The 20,205-nt window shown below is 52.5% G+C and overlaps 7 protein-coding genes across 7 annotated transcripts; 4 read left to right on the top strand and 3 right to left on the bottom strand.

Moving 5' to 3' along the window:
* Positions 1-366: 366 nt before the first annotated feature.
* PG985_000880 (pisatin demethylase) lies at positions 367-2,184 on the bottom strand (the record flags this gene model as incomplete). Its single annotated transcript, XM_066820649.1, has 4 exons — positions 367-498; positions 631-1,632; positions 1,706-1,905; positions 1,977-2,184. 4 exons carry the CDS (start codon positions 2,182-2,184, stop codon positions 367-369), a joined length of 1,542 nt encoding a protein of 513 aa, XP_066691528.1.
* A 3,585-nt stretch (positions 2,185-5,769) lies between these two features.
* Positions 5,770-7,945, top strand: PG985_000879 (uncharacterized protein; the record flags this gene model as incomplete). The annotated part of the gene is made up of 2 exons (XM_066820648.1): positions 5,770-5,968; positions 6,246-7,945. 2 exons carry the CDS (start codon positions 5,770-5,772, stop codon positions 7,943-7,945), a joined length of 1,899 nt encoding a protein of 632 aa, XP_066691527.1.
* A 496-nt stretch (positions 7,946-8,441) lies between these two features.
* PG985_000878 (ARD/ARD' family protein) lies at positions 8,442-9,440 on the bottom strand (the record flags this gene model as incomplete). The annotated part of the gene is made up of 4 exons (XM_066820647.1): positions 8,442-8,555; positions 8,620-8,679; positions 8,755-9,066; positions 9,411-9,440. The coding sequence occupies 4 exons, from the start codon at positions 9,438-9,440 to the stop codon at positions 8,442-8,444; spliced, it is 516 nt and encodes a 171-aa protein (XP_066691526.1).
* Positions 9,441-10,274: 834 nt separating this feature from the next.
* On the bottom strand, positions 10,275-11,093 carry PG985_000877 (Der1-like family protein; the record flags this gene model as incomplete). Its single annotated transcript, XM_066820646.1, has 2 exons — positions 10,275-10,835; positions 10,911-11,093. 2 exons carry the CDS (start codon positions 11,091-11,093, stop codon positions 10,275-10,277), a joined length of 744 nt encoding a protein of 247 aa, XP_066691525.1.
* Positions 11,094-12,361: 1,268 nt separating this feature from the next.
* On the top strand, positions 12,362-12,796 carry PG985_000876 (histone H3-like centromeric protein hH3v; the record flags this gene model as incomplete). The annotated part of the gene is made up of 2 exons (XM_066820645.1): positions 12,362-12,517; positions 12,581-12,796. The coding sequence occupies 2 exons, from the start codon at positions 12,362-12,364 to the stop codon at positions 12,794-12,796; spliced, it is 372 nt and encodes a 123-aa protein (XP_066691524.1).
* A 1,135-nt stretch (positions 12,797-13,931) lies between these two features.
* Positions 13,932-17,384, top strand: PG985_000875 (Leucine--tRNA ligase; the record flags this gene model as incomplete). The annotated part of the gene is made up of 3 exons (XM_066820644.1): positions 13,932-16,206; positions 16,259-16,361; positions 16,427-17,384. 3 exons carry the CDS (start codon positions 13,932-13,934, stop codon positions 17,382-17,384), a joined length of 3,336 nt encoding a protein of 1,111 aa, XP_066691523.1.
* A 1,461-nt stretch (positions 17,385-18,845) lies between these two features.
* Positions 18,846-20,136, top strand: PG985_000874 (Oxidoreductase BOA17; the record flags this gene model as incomplete). Its single annotated transcript, XM_066820643.1, has 2 exons — positions 18,846-18,983; positions 19,054-20,136. 2 exons carry the CDS (start codon positions 18,846-18,848, stop codon positions 20,134-20,136), a joined length of 1,221 nt encoding a protein of 406 aa, XP_066691522.1.
* Between the last annotated feature and the right edge of the window lie 69 nt (positions 20,137-20,205).

Raw genomic sequence — 20,205 nt, 5'->3', positions numbered from 1 at the left:
ACACATCGAATGTGTGCCGGTGCATCTTCTTGTTTAGCCCCAGCTAGGGATTATGCACATCATGGAACCCGTCCCTGTCGACACATGACCAGCTCAGAGTCGGACCGGGGACTTCCCCCCATCTCGCCGACGTTGATGAGTTTGCTCCCTGGGGCTGATGCGAGGAAGGGATGGCGGCAAAATCGATTTGATAGCTACATATGTACATACTTGCTTTGTCCCACCCACCACCCGGATTTCTCAACGGAAATAGGGCTGAATACACAGAGGCAACGGAGATAAGAAGACGCATCCTAGATGGCGCGATAAGACCCGGCCCATTCCAGGCCGCCTTGGCCGTCGGGAGGTCAAGTCGGTGACAGGCTATTATTGGACTCGACTGTCCTGGCGCTCCGAAGCGAGCACCCACATATCCCTGTGCGCCAAGAGCCCGCCAAAGCTGTCTTCGGTCCACGGCTTGTCCGGCCGCGCAAGGGACCAGTCAAAATTTCGCATCATCTACGCCATTCGGTTAGCGGACACTCTAGCCAGCTCACGTCACATGCTCTCTTCTTCCTCCTCTGTTCGGCGGGTGGGGAAGCGAGCGGGAAGTGGATGGTTTGGGTTAGATGAACACTCTCGCTCTCTCACCTCGAAGATGGCCTTCCCAATCTCCATCGTGGCTATGAACTTGCCCATGCACTGGTACCTGCCGTGGCCGAACCCAAGCTCGTGAACGCGGTTCATGTTTGCCAGCTTCTCCTCATCCTTCTCTTGAAGCCATCGCTCCGGTCGGAAGCTCGCGGCGTCTTCGCCGAAGATGTCCCGGTTGAGACGGTGCGTCCACACGGAATAGAGAATGTTGGTGCCACCGGGGATGAAGATGGACCGGCCGTCGATGACCACAGTATCCCCGCCATCGGGGACGCGCTTCGGGGACGCGTTGGTCACCGGGGCATGGATGCGCATGCTTTCCTTGATGACGGCTTGCAGGTACGGCAGCTTGCGGGCGTCCGCGTCGGAGATGACCCCGTCAGCCGGGCTCGCGTTGGCTTGGAACTCGTCGATTTCTGTCTGTAACTTCGCATAGACGCGCGGGTGCGTCATCAGATACAGCAAGATGACGGCGATGGACGAAGCCGTGGTGTCGGCTCCGGCCACCATCTGCAGCGTCGTCTCGGAGAGGATCTGGTCCTCGGTGAGCCCGTGCCGGAAAAAGGAGCCGATCATGTCGGACCGCTTATCGTTGGCGGCGTCGCGCTGCAGGCGCTCCCGGATCATGTCGCGCGCGTTGGCCAGCAGCCGGCCGAAGCCCGTGGTATCCTTGACCGACACACCGACGTGGCGGGCGACCAGGGGCAGGTGCAGGATCCGGTGCAGCCCGGTGGCCAGCACGAGGTTGAAGAACCACAGGCCCTCCTCCGACGAGCGGGCGATGTCGTCGACGTCTCGGTCCCCTTTTAGGTGCCCGAAGGGCCGGCCCCAGCTGATGTCGCTGATGACGTCGAGGGACAGGTACTGGACCTTCTTGGAGAAATCCACGGGTTTCGCCAAGGCGTCCGTGGAAATGTAAGAGGAGCGGAACAACTGGACAAATTCGGCAACGTGGACGTCAATCGACTTTTCTAGTCCGACATTCTCTTTTCCTGAGTACTATCGCCGTACGCGTTTCCGGATCTCGTTAGTAAAACTCGCTCTCATTTTCTTTACCGGATGCTACACTTACCCCCGACGCCATCCGTTGTCTCAAGTCCACGTGTTTCTCCTCGTCCATTTCGCTGAACATGTGATCGACATCCCCTCTGTGCCGAGTGGCCTGATAGAACCACCCGGTCCGACGATAGGGGGATCGGACAGCGTTGATGCGCATGATGAGCTCAGGCGAGGCCGTAATCAAGTCATTGGGCCCTATTCGGGCAATGGGCCCTGTTTGTATGGTTAAACTTAGCCCGTTATCCAGCCGTGCGATGACCTGTTGTATGTCCGGCGGTACTTACCATACTTCCTGCACGCTTCGTCATATTTTATATGTGACTTCAGGCTCAAGATAGCCCACACATGCCATAAGTCGGACCAACCAGTACTCCACGGCCCTTTGAACGACCTGAGACGATAGTATGCCCGGAGCTTCTGCAGCAGATAGGCCCCTAATACAACCGACGCGATAGCCCAGCGAAGGTCATATAGGTCGGCGAACACCCCCATATTGATGTGATGCCTTGGGCTATGGACTGGTGTACCATGTGGCTCAGGAGGACCTGAAATAAAGTATGGAATGGGAGAGAAATAACCGAGGGTGAGGGGCTCTAGTAAATCACCAAACGTGACGGGGACATACATATAATTTCTGCCCGACCCGTGTAGTATGCAGCCAAGAGATGCAGTGGACCACCGCTGCTCTACGATACGACCATGGCCGTTACATGTAGCTTGATCACTGGCAGATTTACACACAAAAGTGCCGATCACAGGCGCGGGGTGCATTTGTTTCTCCATCCCGTCTGCCCAATGCTATATCTCCGTTTCCCCGTATTTGGAGTAACGAAGAATGCCTTATAAGGATTTATCCCTCGCATTATAATAACGTAGGACGGGAGTTAATATTCGCTATAAAATGCAATCGTCCACGTAACAAACGAGCTGTTGCCTTAGATCACAGCTTAAAATCAATAGATCACTCTTAATGGGCTTTGATCGTGCAAAGAATATAGAGAAGGGGGTATGATTATTTTTACTCAACCTCATTGTACTCAGACAAAAGAAATGTTTAACTCGGCAAATATCTTGTTAAAATCAAATCGGCCACGATATCTTCTTGCTTGAGACTTCGGCCAAACTCGTCCCAGAACGATGAGGAGGTAATACCGTGATCAGATAGGGACTCTCCGGTATCCGTATTTGCATCACCATCTTCGACAGGATCTTGAGCACTCGGCTCTGGGAAGTGTATCCACCCTTAACTCCACATTCAGGAGGTTCAGGGTTGCCGACGCCCATCTCTTTGGAGGGAAATAGTACAGCTTATAGCTGTCGATATTGCGACTGACTATATGTTTATATTAAACGCATACTGACTCATGATTATCCAAAGGGGGAAGGGACCAAGTTTTAATCCAGCCCCTTCTCATTCTACCAAGATATATCTACCAATTTCGCCCCTTTCTTTTACCCCTATCTAACATGCATGAACGACAAATAGGCACTAGCCTTACTCGAGCAAAGACTAATCCGCAAGTGCTTTGAATTTCATTAAGTATCAAGATCTTTTCACAACTTGACTCACAAGAACCGAAACCCAAAGTTGCAGCCGTGGTATACAATGGTGCAGTCGTACGGCTCGGAGAGGCGCAGCGACAACAATAGGCCCGGCCACATGATAAAGGAGTAGACTGGAGTAACAAAGGTCTCCAGGGTATCGCTTGAGGAGTGAGATATCACTATGATGTTCGCGCTGTTGAGCAGACCGGCGGTAGATCTGAGGGGACTGGTTATTGTTAGCCAGGGATCCCGATGTCACGACAATAGAACACGGATGACCAAAAGGCAAGAACCGAGACCATGCCTCCGGTCGGACGGCCAGCTCATATGGTTTGTTGGGTTCTCTAGGTCATCACAGTCGACGATACTGGGATCCTTAACCAAGATCAGTATTCGGGTGGGTGATATCGTGGGAACTCGCTGTAGGCGGCTCCAAGAACGAAAATGTCATCGATCAATGACATTGAAAGTCTCCACGTCTATGGTTCTGTGTACAACTCAATTGGAATAGGTATAAGCAGCGCGCCGTCGAACTACTTGACGCAGACATTCATGTTGCTGCCGCTGAGGTTGTTGTAGACGAATCCGAGTGGTCCCCGCGATGAACAGCCAATATTCATTGCCATCACCAAATACCCCGGTAAAAATACTGATCGTTGAAATGCCATATCTACTCGTACATGATTATATAAGTTAGATGCATTCTTTAGTGTAGAGGAATCTATCAACGATTTTTCAAATACATTATTGTACTTGTCCGAATGCGTGATGTCAATGTGTAGGGGGATACACAGCACCAATTAATTCCTTGGCAAAGTCGGATCGGGCAAATACTGCCTGAACGTCAACCTCGCGCAACTACAAATCCAACTACAGGTTGGAATCAAATTCTAAGATCCAAATCTTGAGCTCACACTTTGATAGTTTTCGAAAAATTCTACCTGTTGCCTGGAGACTCCAATTTTGGTGTTCATTTGTGTCGCATTTCCAGTGGTATTTGGTGATGACTCCTTGAAAACAGGCGGCATTTACACACTCACCTAAAACATCCCCACCGAGCTCACCAACCCGACACATACGCCGGCTGCAGAGCATTTGGGCTACCAAAGAGCACCTAAATCCACAGCACTTGATTCATTCCTGGCATGGGTAGGTCTGCCAAAATGCACTGGAACCTCCCTACGAGGTCCATCAAGCCTCCAGATATGAACAGTGAATGTAGACCAGGGCTCATGTAGCGAAGATCGTATGCGCACCATGGCCGACTGCCCACACTCGACTTGCCCTTCTGTAAATCAGAGAGTCGAAACGTCCAGCTATCTCCTAGGCCCCTCAGACGTCGGATGCGACTGCCATGGACGCTGGATAGTGGCACAATAAGCCCCTGATACTGCTGGAGGTCGTTGGTACGACGCTGCCCTCTCCTGCCATCGTAGGGCGGCAACGGTGAGCCCGTCGTCTTCCAATAGATGTATCCAGATATGAAGAGGCGTCCTTCGGTGACAGAATTCGGCAGTCTCTTGCTTGTCCATGGTACAAGAGGGACTACCGTCGTGATATCCTCGACCTATCTTCCTTTGCGCATATAAGTCCAACTCGTGCTCGTCCGCCGACCGAACAGCACTTCCACAATCTCTTCTCTTTTTCTTGCTCATCGCATCACTGCAAGGCTAGATTTCCCCGCATCAGTCCACATCTATTTTTTTCCGCGCAGAATTTGGTGTTCGCGAAGCCCAACATGGCCATGTCGTCGCATCAAGTTGTTGTTGTCAACCCAGCTGGGGACCAAGAGCTCAACCAACCCCACCCACATCCAATTCAACCCATCGACCCAGTAAGTTGCCCATGCTTTGCTGCAAACGAATGAAAGAAAAAGCTATAGTATGACAAGAATGATTATTCGCTGATTAGTATTCTGTTAAGATGTTCGGAAAATAAACAAAAGTTCCTCACGGTTCTGACGGATGCGTGGAGGTATGCATGGGTTTATGGGGTATGCATTTGATCCATGGAGTGTTAGTCCAGAATGAATTGAATTGCCGGTCGGTCGGGGTTGTCTGGATTGGAGATACATGTACCTGACTATCACCTATCAGCTCGGCGCAGCCATGATTCTGCCATGAGGCGTACAATGACGGCTAATGTGCGGCTAAGATTTATGTACCTACATGTACTTACACGTGACTCCGCGTACACCCCTCGCGGTCCAGCCCAGAAGTAGGATCCATTCAACGTGACGAGATCATGCTGCATCGATTGGTGCGATCAGTAGCACCGGCAACCTTATGGCAAAGATCACGTCGCAACCACCCTGCGTTTCATCCCTCAATGGTGCTTGATTGACAAGGACGACCTACGAGTTGCTGTTGCCTACATCCGTTGCCCGCTTCAAGTTGCGCAACCTGGAACCTGCAACCTGGTACTGAACACCACCAAGCGTCGCATCGCATCGCATGGGCTTTTAGTGCTTTCTCAACCAACTTTTCTTTTTCTATTTTCATAGAGGGCAAGCATCGTTTGTTTCAAGACAACATGCCGGCCACCAAGAGAAAGCGACAGGCGCGCCTGACCTTTGAGCCGACTGGTGCATCAAGTTCGCCTCATCAGCGCATGTCGCCCGCTAGAATAAGGTACTCAAATCAGCCGGTCATGCCGTCTCGCTCGTCGCCTTTGAAGCCGGTGAGCCTGAAGCGTTCGTCTGGCACCCAGAAGACACTTGGGGAAGCTACGGGTATGTCAATTATTTGTTGTTTCCTTCATTTCTTTTAGTCAACATTCACTATGATTGTTCCGATCGAGCGCTCTGTTTGTACTGGCCATTGACTGGTCATTGACTTTTTTCTCTCTTGACCTCACTGCGTTTTCGTTTTTCTTCTACCAAAGAATTGAGCTACTATTGAACATCCATTTCACCCTGGATTTTGTCTGTGGTCTTCCACCTCATTTATTCTTGTCACTACATCTATGCCAATTTTTCAGGCCAAATTCTTACCACAAAATGCGAACAGACAAGGTCAGCGCCAGTCAGCCTGTCGCCAGCTTCATGCCCAGATTTACTGGCAGTCAGCGTCGCGCCTTGGCAGACTCATCTGATGAGGAGGCCGCAACTGAAGGCGTAGTACTGCATGATAGTTCTGGCGGCGAAGATGAGCTACCATCTCTGGAGCAGATCCCTCCGCCACGTTCTTCTCAGTCAGTGTCTACAAGATTAAAGCGCACTGTGCTTTCTGACGACGATGATGAAGAGGACGAAGACGATCAGCCTGTGCCTCCGAGTTCATCGCGACGTCGCGCTCCACTTCTCAACCTGGTCTCCGATGAAGAGAAAGAGGATGATGAGGATGGTGTGCCTGTACCTCCTAGCTCATCACGACGTCGCGCTCCCGTCGTCAACCTAGACTCTGACGATGATGAGGAGCTGATTATCTTGTCTCCGGCAAAGAGGAGAAAGATCGGTCCTGGTTCGCAGCCACGCCGGTCGAGCAGCGACCAACACTCATCAGATGAACAACCCGACCAGTCTCCCACCAAGTCGGGTAGACAGCTTGTCGCCAGAAAAGGTAAATTGAGTCAACATCCAGCTTCGTCACCAACCAAGCGGCATATAGGCCATCGGAGCGACAAACAGAAGAAGATGGAGCTACTCAGACGCCGAAGAGCCGGCGAGAAGATCGAACAACTCACATCATCGGAGTCGGAAGATGATGGCGAGAAACGCGGACTTTACGACACAGATAGCGACGAGGGGTTGCAAGCCTTGAAGGAGTTCGACGACGACGATGACGAGGTGGACGTTGAGGCAGAAGTTCCACAACCTTCGAAAAAGTCGAAGAAATCTAAGAAGTCAAAGTCGAAAGCACACAAACGAGACAGCGACGAGGAGAAAGACAGCGACCTGGACTCCTTTATCGAGTCAGACGAGGATGGACCTCTTGGTGCACCCGACATTGCCATTCCCTTGGAGTTCACCGCACAGGCGACCATGCCATTGAAGGATCAGTTCCCATACGTAGTGGAATGGCTGGTACATAATCGGATCAACCCCCGTTTCGACCGAGAAGATCCTGTGTACACCAATGCCTGGCGCAAGCTGGATGACGAGGTTCGTGGCTTGGCCTCTTCCAAATTCACCAGCTCTGCGTGGAAGCCCGAATTCTACCGTACCCTTCGCGGTCGACCAAAGATCGATACTTACGAGATGGATGCTGGCGATGCCGGCAAGTATGAAACCTGCGAAGCGTGTGGTCGTAGTGGGCACCCGGCAACCTGGCGCATCGAGTTTCAAGGCACGCCGTATCGGAAAGAGACGCTGGACGAAATCGAGTCCGATTCGGACTCCGACAGCGATGAGGATGATGACGACGACGCCTCGGTCGATTCGCAAGGCAACTCGCTCCCTCCGACCAACAAGCAGTGGGTTGTGGGGTCGACTTGCTGCAGCAACGCCGAGACTGCGCACAGCCTTCTGCATTGGAAGTATGCGCTGAAGGAATGGGTTGAGGACCGGCTTGAGCGCGACGGCTGGATGAAGCCAAACAAGCTTAAGGAGCGTGAGAAGCTGAAACCCAAGAAGCGCAACAAGCTAGCCAACACGATTGTCGATGGCTGGCGTGATACGGGCGTCGTAAAGGCTCTCTATGGCGACTTCAAGCAAAACCTTGAGAACGCCCGGAACAAGACAACTACGGGACGTGGTCGTTGGCGTTAAGAGACTTACTAGGCACCTATGCGGATTTGCAAGGATGATGGGGCCTACGAAAGGCGGACAATTTTGTTACGAGGAATGAATCATGGCAATATCGATTTCTGGCATGAAGGTTTCACGGTCAGTGGTAGGCAGCGTATTCTTTTCCAGGCATTACACGGCGTGAGGGGGTTTTCATATTGGGTCGCAGTCTTCTTGTTTTGCAAGAGGACTTTACGTTTGAGGTGGTGACTTCACCCAATCACTCCACGGCTTGAATGTGATCAGGCCGTAAAGTATTTGATATAGGATAAGGGGGCAGGTACAAATTCGTATGAATCAATTCATTCCCATAGAAGAAAGCATGCTGCCCGGTGGAATAAAATGCGAATCACATGTCTTCAGGACTTGTCTAGATCATGGCATATAATAATTCATATTGATATCAACTTCTCTTAGCAATACGAAACGTCCTTGAAGGTTTCAGCATTACCCCCATCCCGATCCATCAGGCATGCTCTCAGCTGTACTGCTGCACATACGCTTTACGGTGTTGGTTCTCATCCAACTCGTTGCTCCGGTTGAGGGGCGTCCACTTGGGCTCGTCCTTGAACAGACGCATGGCCTGGATGTACTGCAATCATGTTAGATACATATGCTCAGGGGAAATGGTTGACCTCATTCCTGGTGGTACATACGTTGCTCTCGCTTGTGGTGAATCTGTGGTAAATACCAGGGGGCAAGATGATCAAGTCGTCCTGTGCATCATGGCCTTGTTAGTAATTAATCACAAGCTGCAATGTTCGTTACAGCAGTCAAGCGTCGCTACATACCTTCTCCAGGTAGATCCGCATCCACTCGTCGCCGCGGCTGCGGACGTCGAAATAGCCGGCGCCGTCGCGGATGTAGCGGATCTCCTCGTCCTCGTGCAGGTGCTCGGAGAAGAAGCTCTTGACCTTCTCCTCGTAGACGTCGCCCATCTTCTCGGGGCTGACGATGACCTCGTCGCGGTTGCGGTATCCCCGCTGCTCGGCCAGCTGGTCCACCGTCGCCAGCGTCGGGTGCCGCGAGTACGCCACGCCCACGGCGGCCAGCTCGGCCTCGCTCAGGGCGCGGCCGCTGTCGTGGGGGAGGCGCTGGTCGCCCTGGTGGTGGGGGTGGTCGTCATGGTTAGTTACTAGGTGCTACCTCAGGACTCGAAAAGGGAGGGAGAGAGGGGGTTTGGATTTAGGGGGGCCGGCCGATCAGATGGGGGAAAATAAAGCAAAACGCTCAGGAGGCATTCGATGCTCATCCAATAGACTCAAAGTGAATAGGTATGGAAAAGGGGATTCGCCATGATGATGAGATGAGAATCTCACGATGTGCGCAATGGGTCACAGCGTGAGTGGGCTGAAGTTGCGCCGCGAAACATGACGATGCGGGGTTTTTGATGGCCGTGCAACAACTCTCTCATCGTTCGTTCGTTTTTGCTTTCTTGGCAACTTACCTCGACATTGTCATACCAGTAGGCCTTCATTTTCGTTGGTCGGAGTTTTCGTCCTGTTCTTTGGATGTAAATTCGCTATGCCAATAAATTGTTGGGGATCGAACAGAATCAATGGAAAAATTGGCAATCCTTCACATGAAAAACGGTGATCGTCTCATCTTGATATACCGCAACCCAGAGAGAGAGAGACCCTGAGAATAGTGCTTGCATATTGCCCCGCCTGAGCACGCCATTAGCGCTGATTCAACCGGCTGGTGACGTCGGTGGGGCAATCAAGCACTCTGGCACGCCCATTGACTGGACCGATTATGGTCAGCATGGTATCGGCAAGTATTCTCAGCATTCTGTTGCAAGTGTTGATTCCCAGTGCATAATGTAGACATTTGCAGTACGAGATGGTGACCAGCACTGAAGCAGCAAATGTCTTAGTTGCGACAGCGACACCTTGCCTAATTATTGCTACCACTACGTGATGAGTGCATTGAATAGGTAAGTAATCGACAAAGCGATGCTACAAGGTATGTTAGACGCTCAATACATATCCATTTCAGTCTGCCAGGTTGAGTCTGATCAATTTCAACTCGAATACTACACACATATCGAGTATAATAGAGCGGAGTATCAGGTAAGAGGCCGTCGAGAGTCAACTCTATCAGTGAAATTCCTTCGTAATCATGTAACCCACCATAAATACAAACGAATGTGTGGTAACACCCTCCGTCTAAGCACACTCACTATTGGTGTAAAGGTCAACCTTGTCTAACGCCGTAATGGATTTTCCCTATGCAGTCCTTGCCATGCCTCACCATCGTGGAAATAGAATTCAAACGCTTGCAGGAATCGAATACTGATTTGTCAACCCCTCTATCGGACATCCGCAGCGGCCAGATCGGGTCCGCCACCAACGGCAAATTCATTATCAATGGCCGTGGCGGCTTCCTCACGCGGACGACCTTCGAAGATCCTACGCCACCAGCTCGGGGGGTCCAAAGGCCTCGAGCCATTGTGCATGGGCGGGTAGACATCTGTGAAGAAGTACCAAATGTGACCAATCACGACACCCATGATCTCGTCCTTGGGAATGGTTCCGTGCATAACGAGGCTGAATCCCATCAACACCCACGGCAGGTACGGCGCGGTGAACACGAGAAGACCCAGGAAGCTGAGTCGGGTGTCAGGGTTCCGGCGCGACCAGATGTACACCATGATGGAGGATAGAGGGTGCCCGAGAAACGGCATGGCGACCAACGGCGACAGGACGAGAAGGAAGGCCATCGAGTACATGAGCAGCCAGGAGAAGTAAGCTGGCGACCGACCAGACGATTCTTCGAGAAGTCGCGAGTAGCGTTGGAGGAAGTAGACGTGGAACAAGAGGTCGAGAGAGAACGGTCCGAAATAGAGGAATGTCGTCAACATCCGCCAATACTGTAATGAGCTCGTTAGAAAACCTGCGCAATACCAGAAATGGGTGCAGGGTTTCGACTAAATAGCAAAGCTTACCTCTCCCTTGGTGAAAACGGTGCGAACGCTATAGAACAATTGGTATGGCGACACCATCTGACACTGGACAAGGGCGCTCGTCAGGACGGTGGCTGTCGTCCACCACCGTGTACAAATGGGCATCTCCCAGAACCAAGCTTCCAGAGGGTTGCGACCGCCATCGCCGGGAATCATTTGGTCCATGATGAATTGTCGGTGATGTGTGTGAAGTTGCAGGCAGTGCTTGCTTTTGAAGGGCCTCGATGCTGGCGGCGTTGAAGGTTGTCCGTTACGGAGCCTCGGCGTAGATAAGACAGTCTGCGTGCGGTCAGAGTGACGGATGGGTTCGGTGGGTTCGGCAGTGCGGCAGCAGACGAACAACGACAGCCTAGAAATGCGCACACGACATGCAAGAAGGAAGTGGGCGACAATAGAAACAAATAACAAAGCCAATGCAATTGGTGCTATGTATGGAGTTGCGGAGAGCGGTTTTTATTGCATTTCTTCTCTGTGTTTCTCTATTGTAGAGAGGTGTGATCTGGCTTCTAGGCAGGATGGCGGTGTTGGAAATAGGTTAAACTTATTAGTGGAAGTTGGGTGTGTTACTCAATTCAATGGCGGCGGGCATGATCGTTCGGAGTTCACTAATCGACGCCCGAATGGGATGATGGGGGAGAGGAAGGTAACAGAGAGAGGACAAGTGGAGGATAGTGGGATGTTGCACAATCTGTCAGTTCTTGTCAGGAGGCCAACTATGCAGTGTTATGCAGAACATAAATCCGGGCAATGTCCAGGGGAAGTCTCGAGTCATTTACCAGCCACTCGAAATTGTGGCTGCAATTAACCAGACCCGCCGTAACTGCCCGAGCTTTTCAATTAATATGAAAAGGGAAAGGCTGGGCGGGCCCTGACGCGGGAAAGCGCGACAGAGGAGCGCGTCGTTTCGTGATGCGCCCAATTGAAGTATGGAATTCCAGTCCCAGCCACTTGATTTTGTTGCCAAATACTCCCTTTCATAAGCCCGCTCCCCTGCCAACTGTCCGAGAGCAATTTATTGTTCCCTTTCCTTTTCCATTTGCATTCCAGTTGCTACCATCCATCACCGCGCTCGACCGTTCCTTCCTTCCTTTCAGGATTCGTCGAGTCCCAACAGACCGTTCCGCAACTTCTTCCTTGCGGGCCCGTTGCAGCAAACTCCATCTCTCGTTGTCGCATCTCTTGTCGCACCTTGCGACTGAATTTTGCGACTTTTCTGCCTGGAGCTCCTTGTTCGCAGGACGCGGAGTCCTACCATACACTCTCTTTGCCTGGCAATTTATCAACTGCATACATGAATCGAGGTTCTAGCGGCGGTGGTCGGGGGCGGGGACGGGGGCGAGGACGACCGTCCGGAGGTGGCCGTGGAGGCAGTGCTGCCGCCGCTGCACCTGCAGTACAGCGTAAGTCATGTCGCATCTTCTCATTACATGTCTATGGATCCTGTTACTAATGCGCCCCCTTTAGCCGGCGACCCAGTTCCCATTGGCCGAAAGCGACGCTATAGACCGGGTACCAAAGCCCTCAGAGAAATCAGAAAACTCCAGTCCAACACAGACCTATTAATACGGAAGCTTCCCTTTGCTCGTCTCGTAAGTCTCAGTCGCCCCGTACTTACAATTCCTTTTTTACGGTGACTAACCTGCAATCAATAGGTGCGCGAAGTTGCTCTGCAATTCCGACCCCGTGACGAAGGCATGCGATGGCAGTCGCAAGCCATCATGGCCCTCCAGGAAGCAGCCGAAGCTTTCCTCGTACATCTTTTCGAAGACACCAACCTGTGTGCCATCCACGCCAAGCGAGTCACAATTATGCAGAAGGACATTCAGTTGGCAAGGAGAATCCGCGGTGTATGGGGTGGCATTGGCTAAGACTAGGCTATGGTGGTGGACGGAAGAAAGGAAAACTTGATACCCATCATGCTGATGCTGCTTGGTGTTTACTTGCAGCCGGCGGAGTTCGGATTGCTTTTACTGTGTACAATTGTAAGGGAAGATTTTGCGAAGGCGTTGGGGGGTTATTCATATCTACTAAGACTGGCGGCTTAGCCAACGATGCCGAGCTTGTTGTTCTAAATCGTTGCCAGGTCCGGATTTCCCTGGGCTCATATACGCCCAAAGGACATAGACTAGGGGCTCCGAAAAGAAGTAATAAGACAAGCGCAACCTTGACGGTTGTCTGTTTCAAACAAACATCCCGCTTCTTCCATTATTAATCTCGCCAGGCTGCTTGAAGATGTATGGCATTGGTATCTAGGGTTTCGACTTCTTCATTGGCTGCTGGTTGTTCGCTTCATCGTTGCCATCAACAATTTCAGGAAGCAAGTTTCATTAAGGATTTGGGGGGTTTTCAACGCCCGAGGCCAGAAGACGCACGCCAAGTGGCGGGCCGAGGCATGAACAGTAGGCAAGCCATTATTCTAACGGCCGTGATAGGCCTGTCTCTTTTCAAATTGAGAGACATCAGCAACGTCGGAGGTCCCACCTTGATGTTGAACCGCAACGCGCTGTGACCCCTGGGAGCCCCTCTACTTCACCAGCTCTCGTAGGCTACGGGAGGCATAGTCCAACGGATATAACCTCCTCTGAACGAGTATTGAAGCAAATGCGACAACCTCAATAGCATTTATACCATGAGGTTGATGCCAGGCTGCAGGTGGTTGATAAGATGGCTAATTAAGTACGTACCTCAATTAGAATATCATCCATCATATCCATCCTGATTCTTGCTATACAGTTCTGCCGGTTTCCACCGCTCCCCCACCAAAGCTCTGAGAATTGACCCCTCGGGTCTTAGTGCCCCGCGATTTGGCGATTGACTCACAAAGGACCCAGTGAGAAGTTGAGCGACACATTGCTTGCTTCCGGTTTTTCTCTTGCTGGTATACTAGACGTGTGCGTCCATATTCGACTTTCAACCTATCTAGAGTAGAGAGAAAGTCCTTGATCGATGCGTCTTCCGAGTGGAGTCAGTCTCTAGTACTCACGATCAATACCCAACGAAAACATGGCGGACGCAAATAAGATTGTCGAAGGCCTTCAGAACGCCACCCTGAAGGACCTCAAGGGAACCGAGAAGCGAGACAATCTCATTGCTATCGAGAAGAAGTACCAGCGACAATGGGAGGACGCGGGTCTCTTTAACGCCGATGCTCCCTCGACGTCCGATATCCCCCTCAACTCCATCACCCCGGCCGAGCTTCGAGAGAAGTACCCCAAGTTCTTCGCAACCGTGGCCTTCCCATACACAAACGGACGTCTTCACGTTGGTCACGCCTTCTCATGGACCAAGGTCGAGTTCCACGTGGGTTACGCCCGCATGAACGGCCTCAATGTCCTGTGGCCGCAAGGATACCACTGCACCGGTCTTCCCATCAAGGCTTGCGCAGACAAGCTGGTAAAGGAGGTCGCCAAGTTCGGTCAAGAGTTTGAGAACTACAAGGAGGAAGACGAGCCAGTGGTCGAGGCTGTCGCGGCTAAGAAGGAAAAGGATGATGTCACCAAGTTCACGGCCAAGAAGGGCAAGGCCAATGCCAAGGCAGTCAAGATGAAGTACCAGTTCCAGATCATGCAAGCCATGGGAATTCCCATCCAGCAGATTCACCTCTTCGCAGACCCTGCCTACTGGCTCGAATATTTCCCGCCGCTAGTCAAGCACGATCTTTCCAACTTTGGTTGCCGTATTGATTGGAGGAGACAGTTCGTGACCACCGATGCGAACCCCTACTTTGACGGCTTCGTCCGATGGCAGATGAACCGCCTCCGAGAGCTGAGCAAAATCAAGTTCGGAAAGCGACACACTATTTACTCGATCAAGGACGGCCAACCCTGCATGGATCACGACCGAAGCGAAGGAGAGGGTGTCAACCCCCAGCTCTATGTCGGCATCAAGATGCGAGTTCTCGAATTTTCCGAGAAGGCTCAGGCTCTGAAGAGTAAGGTCCCGGAGAGTGCCAACATCTACCTTGTTCCAGCCACTCTCAGAGCAGAGACCATGTACGGCCAGGTAGCCTGTTTCGTGGCACCCAAGATCACCTATGGATTGTATAAGGCAAACGAAAACGAGTACTATATCATTACGGAGAGAGCCGCCAAGAACATGGCCTACCAGGAGATCTTCGCCAAGGAAGGCGCGATCGAAAAGGCGGCGGATGTCCCAGGTTCCGACTTGATTGGATCCCTGGTCGATGCGCCTTTGAGCTTCTTCAAGGAGGGAGTTCGTGTTCTGCCGATGGAGTCTATCCTTGAGACCAAGGGAACTGGTGTGGTCACCTGCGTTCCTTCCGATTCTCCTGATGACTTCGTCATGATCAAGGACCTCGCCAAGAAGGCAGAGTACTATGGCATTCAAAAGGAATGGGCCGAGCTTGAGATTAAGCCTATCATCCAGACACCCACCTCAGACCTCATCGCTGAATACCTGGTGAAGAAGTTGAAGATCGCATCGCCCAAGGATGCGAAGCCCCTGAAGGAGGCGAAAGAGGCCGCCTACAAGGAGGGCTTCTACCAGGGACACATGCTGGTCGGAGACTTCAAGGGCGCAAAGGTCGCTGATGCGAAGCCCAAGGTGCGGTCTCAACTTATCGACGCTGGCTTGGCCTTTGAGTACGCTGAGCCTGAAGACAAGGTTGTCAGCAGAAGTGGAGACGAGTGTACTGTGGCACTTATGGAACAGTACTACATCGATTACGGTGAGGATTCGTGGCGCGAACAGGTCGTTGAGCATGTCAAAGAAGGACTCAACACCTACTCCAGCGACACACGCAATGCTTTCGCGGGAGTTCTTGACTGGCTCAAGCAGTGGGCGTGCGCACGAACCTATGGTCTTGGCTCCCGTCTTCCTTGGGCCCCCGAGTACCTGGTAGAGAGTTTGAGTGACTCCACGGTATACATGGCCTACTACACCGTTGCTCATTACCTCCACAGCGACAACTTCGGCCGAGAGAAGGGCAAGGCCAACATTGCGCCTGAGCAGATGCTCGACGAAGTCTGGGACTACATTCTGTGCCGCACCGAGCTCACCGACGAAGTCCTTAGCAAGTCCAAGATCCCCAAGGAGACCCTCGAGGCGATGCGTCGCGAATTCTCTTACTTCTATCCTTTGGACCTTCGTGGCAGCGGTAAAGATCTCATCCCTAACCACTTGACATTCTTCTTGTACAACCATGTCGCTCTTCTCGACAAGGAGTACTGGCCCCGAGGTGTCCGAGCCAACGGACATCTGCAGCTCAACGGCGAGAAGATGTCCAAGAGCACTGGCAACTTCATGACACTTGATGATGGTTCGTTTTCCCCTCTTTCCATCTAGCATTACTTACTAACGGACATTTCTAGTCGTGAAGAAGTACGGCGCGGACGCGTCTAGAATCGCTCTTGCTGATGCTGGCGATACTATTCAAGACTCCAACTTCGTCGAGGATGTCGCGGACAACACAATGTAAGGAACAATGCCGGTTACCCGCACATTATACGAATAAAGGCTGACTCAATTGCACTATATAGTCTTCGACTCCACACCCTCAAGGATTGGTGTGAGGAGATGGCTCAAAGCCAGGAGCTCCGGACGGAGATGAATGACTTTGACGACCCACTCTTCGACAACGAGATGAATGCACTCATCGATGACGCTAAGCGGAACTACGACGAAACGAACTACAAGTCCGCCTTGAAGTCTTGCTTCTTCGACTTCGTCAACGCCAAGGATGTCTACAGAGCTGCCTGTGGTGCTGCTGGTATCCCGATGAACAAGGATATGGTCATGAAATACATCCGACTTCAGGCTCTTTCCCTCACCCCCATCGCTCCTCATTGGGCCGAGTATATCTGGATGGAGGTTCTCAAGGAGCCCAAGACCATTCAGCTCGCGAGGTGGCCCGAGGTCCCGGCGGCTGACCCCAAGCTCAGCGCAGCCCGTGCCTACGTCCTCACTACGCAGTCCAACGTCACATCGGCCGAGTCTGCACAGCTCAAGAAGCTCGCCAAGGGCAAGCAGGCCAACTTTGATCCCAAGAAGCCCAAGAAGCTCACCATCTTCTCCACAAAGTCGTTCCCCAAGTGGCAAACACAATGTATCGAGATTCTGAAGGAGACTTGGGATTCAAAGACCAACTCGCAGACCTGCACAGACAAGGAACTGAGTGGTCGCATCGCCAAATTGGGCAAGATCAAAGATGCTATGCCTTTCGTTCAGCGCCTGAAGAAGCGTCTCCGGGACGGTGAGCCTGCCAGCGAGGTGATGGAACGCCAGCTTGCATTTGACGAGTCGAAGACTTTGAAACTCATGGTTCCCGCTCTGAAGCGAGCAGCCGGTCTCGCAGCAGTGAGCGTGATCGAAGTTTCGGAGGATACCAAGAAGGGCACCGATCTTCTGAGCGGCGGTGAGGTGGACATCACGGCTCAAGTGGCTGAGCAGGCGGTACCTGGTCAGCCTACTTTCTTGTTCGAGAACATAGAAGCTTAGAAATATAGGACACTACCCTGTTAGGGCAAATGAAAAGAAACACTAGACAAGTCTATCTACAGACAGTCCGAAAACTTGATTGGATATAGGATGTAGGTCGGGCACCAGATTAGATTGGAGTGGCCTGATGAAAGACCTTTGGTAATGGACGGTAGTTCGAATGGTTTTCTGACCTCCTACGGTTGCATGCATATTTCTACGGGAAACGTAGTTTCGAGCCCTGACGTACGGGTAAGGAATCGTCTTGGGGGCCCGCGAAATCTACAAGTCGGAACAGGGGGTTACCGACAACATCACACGCATAAGAGTCATCGCCGAGGAAAGTGTATGGCGGTAAGCACAACTCGAGCTTACATCCAAGCCTCAAGCTCTCGGACATACCACGAGAAGTGGTGGACCAAGTGGACGGTCTCAGAACAGCAATTAGTAATAAACTCCACGACATTTCTGTTGTATCTGTAAGCCTATAGCGAAGTGAGCTAGAAGGAATGCAATTCTGGTTCTTCAAAGATGGACTCGACAAGTTCGAAGGTGACCCCGAAACCATCATTCGAGTTGTGTAGGATCTGGCCTCTATACCCAATACCAAGGTATGCGTTTCTGGGGCGATCTCGATCACTCCTTCAAGATATAGAATTTTACCAGCACCGGCGTGAGCAAGTGTATCCGTGACATGCCCTCACCCAGCAAGGCCTGTCATTCTGTGTCATTCTGTGAGATAAAAAGGTCAACAATCCCAGAGTATTGGATGCATCATATGTTACCATGAAAAAGGTGTCTGTCTGGCTATTGGTCGATCTTGTCACCAACAACTTCCTCAGAGACCTCCGCAACCTGGAGTCTTACGAACACCTCGTAGCGAGAATCAAATCTCATCCTACAGAGATCGACCGCGTTTATCGTCGGATCCTTGCAAATCTGGATGCTTTCCATTGAATACAGACAGCCTAAGTAGCTTCACCACTCTGATGGCAGTCATTTTTGGTGATAGAGAGAAAGGAGTACCATCTGGGTAGCTGATTGTAATCCCAGTGCTACGGCGGATTCACCAGTAAGGGAAGTTGCGGCGGGTATTTGGAGAGAAGGGTTATGTGAAAACCGCTTCGTACTTTCTGCTGACACCTGTTCTCGAAATGTTTGATTCACTTGTTTTTACATGCTGCATTATTTGGATGGTGTCCCGGAGGACTCAGTATTGCCATGGTTGTTATCCCGGTTAAATCCAATCCAATATTTCTCTGGGGGACGAAAGCGGTATGCGGGGCTAGTGTGACTTGCGCTCATCAACAAATGCTAGGCCAAACGTTAGATGAACAGTTCTGTAATCGTGCTGTCAATTCCACCAATGAACACACTGATAAAATTACGAAATCGAATACCACTACTCTTCAATAAGTTACAGGCATGATAGTACGTCCAGCTTGCTCATTGACGACATACTTGAGTTCCTGAAATGTGGTGATGGATGCGAAGAGCTCATCCGAGGTGGCTCACACCTCGCCAGGTAGTAGCGTCGCTCCCCTGCGGCCCAAGCTGCTACTGCCCGCCAGTTGTGATCCGCCCATGCCAAATACGCCCCGGAAGCAGCTCGTATGGATTGTGAGTGTGGCCTACCTTCAGCAAATATGTTGTCAATGCATCCTGCTCACAGCTCTGTGCCTCATTCTAGGTGTTCGGCGGCACCGGCCACATGGGCCGCTCGCTGGTGAAGTGCGCCGTCTCGCGCGGCGATCTCGTCACGGCTGTCGGTCGTACGTTTGAGACATCGCCCGAAGCCATGGCACAACAGCATCCGGGGCCGAACAGCCTGGGCCTCCTCTGCGACGTGCGGGCGCGTGATAGCGTGGCGCGGGTGATCGAGCGCACGCGGCAGCATTTCGGCCGCATCGACGTCGTGGCCAACTGCAGCGGCTACGGCGTCATCGGCGCGTGCGAGGACCAGGACGACCATGAGATCCGCAACCAGTTCGAGACCAACTTCATGGGCACCCTGCACATCATCCAAGCCTCGCTCCCCTACTTCCGCGAACAGCGCGGCGGCCGCTACCTCATTTTCAGCTCGACCAGCGGCGCGCTGGGCGTTCCCGGTCTGGGGCCCTATTGCGCGACCAAGTACGCCGTCGAGGGCCTCATCGAGGCGATGCTGTACGAAATCGACAGCTTCGGCGTGAAAGCGACGTTGGTGGAGCCGGGTCTGGTGCGCCGCGACGAGCCGGCCGACGACGGCGGTCAGGAGGGGGCAGGCCATCCGCTGCCGCTGCCGACATGGGGCCACTTCCTGATCAAACCGGCGTCGGAGTCGTACGCGCACCCGGCGAGCCCTGCGCTGCACGCCAAGCGTATGGTGCAGTGGCTGGGCGACAAGCAGCCCACGAGCGCGGTTAAGTGCGCCGAGCTCGTCTGGCAGCTGGGCCACTGCGCCTACCCGCCCCTGCGCCTCGTGCTCGGCAGCTACGCCATCGAGAGCATCCGCGACCGCCTCCGCAGCGTCACAGAGGAGCTCGAGGACTGGAAGCACCTCCACCACGCCCCGCCGCCCGAGGTCCTCGAGGCCGCCGCTGCGGCAGCGGCGGCGGAGGCGGCTTCGACGGGTGTTCAACAGCGGCGGGGTAGCGGCAGTCCGGCGGCGGGACAGCAGCAGCAGGACAAGGAGAAGGGGCCCGAGATCAAGGCGGAAGGGGTAGATGAGGACGAGGAGATGGCGGGGGAGTCAGGGGGCGAGACGCAGGACCAGATTATGGTCATTACTTGATTCGGGGTTACTAGCTACTACGACTATTACTATTTGTACTATTACTACTAGTACTATACCAGACATGAG

The sequence above is a fragment of the Apiospora marii genome (genome assembly GCF_038362585.1).
Source record: "Apiospora marii strain CBS 49790 chromosome Unknown utg000001l_segment0_segment0, whole genome shotgun sequence".
NCBI classification, from domain to species: domain Eukaryota; kingdom Fungi; phylum Ascomycota; class Sordariomycetes; order Amphisphaeriales; family Apiosporaceae; genus Apiospora; species Apiospora marii.
Note: the sequence above shows the minus strand (reverse complement) of the source record. Positions and strands in the feature narration are given on the sequence as shown.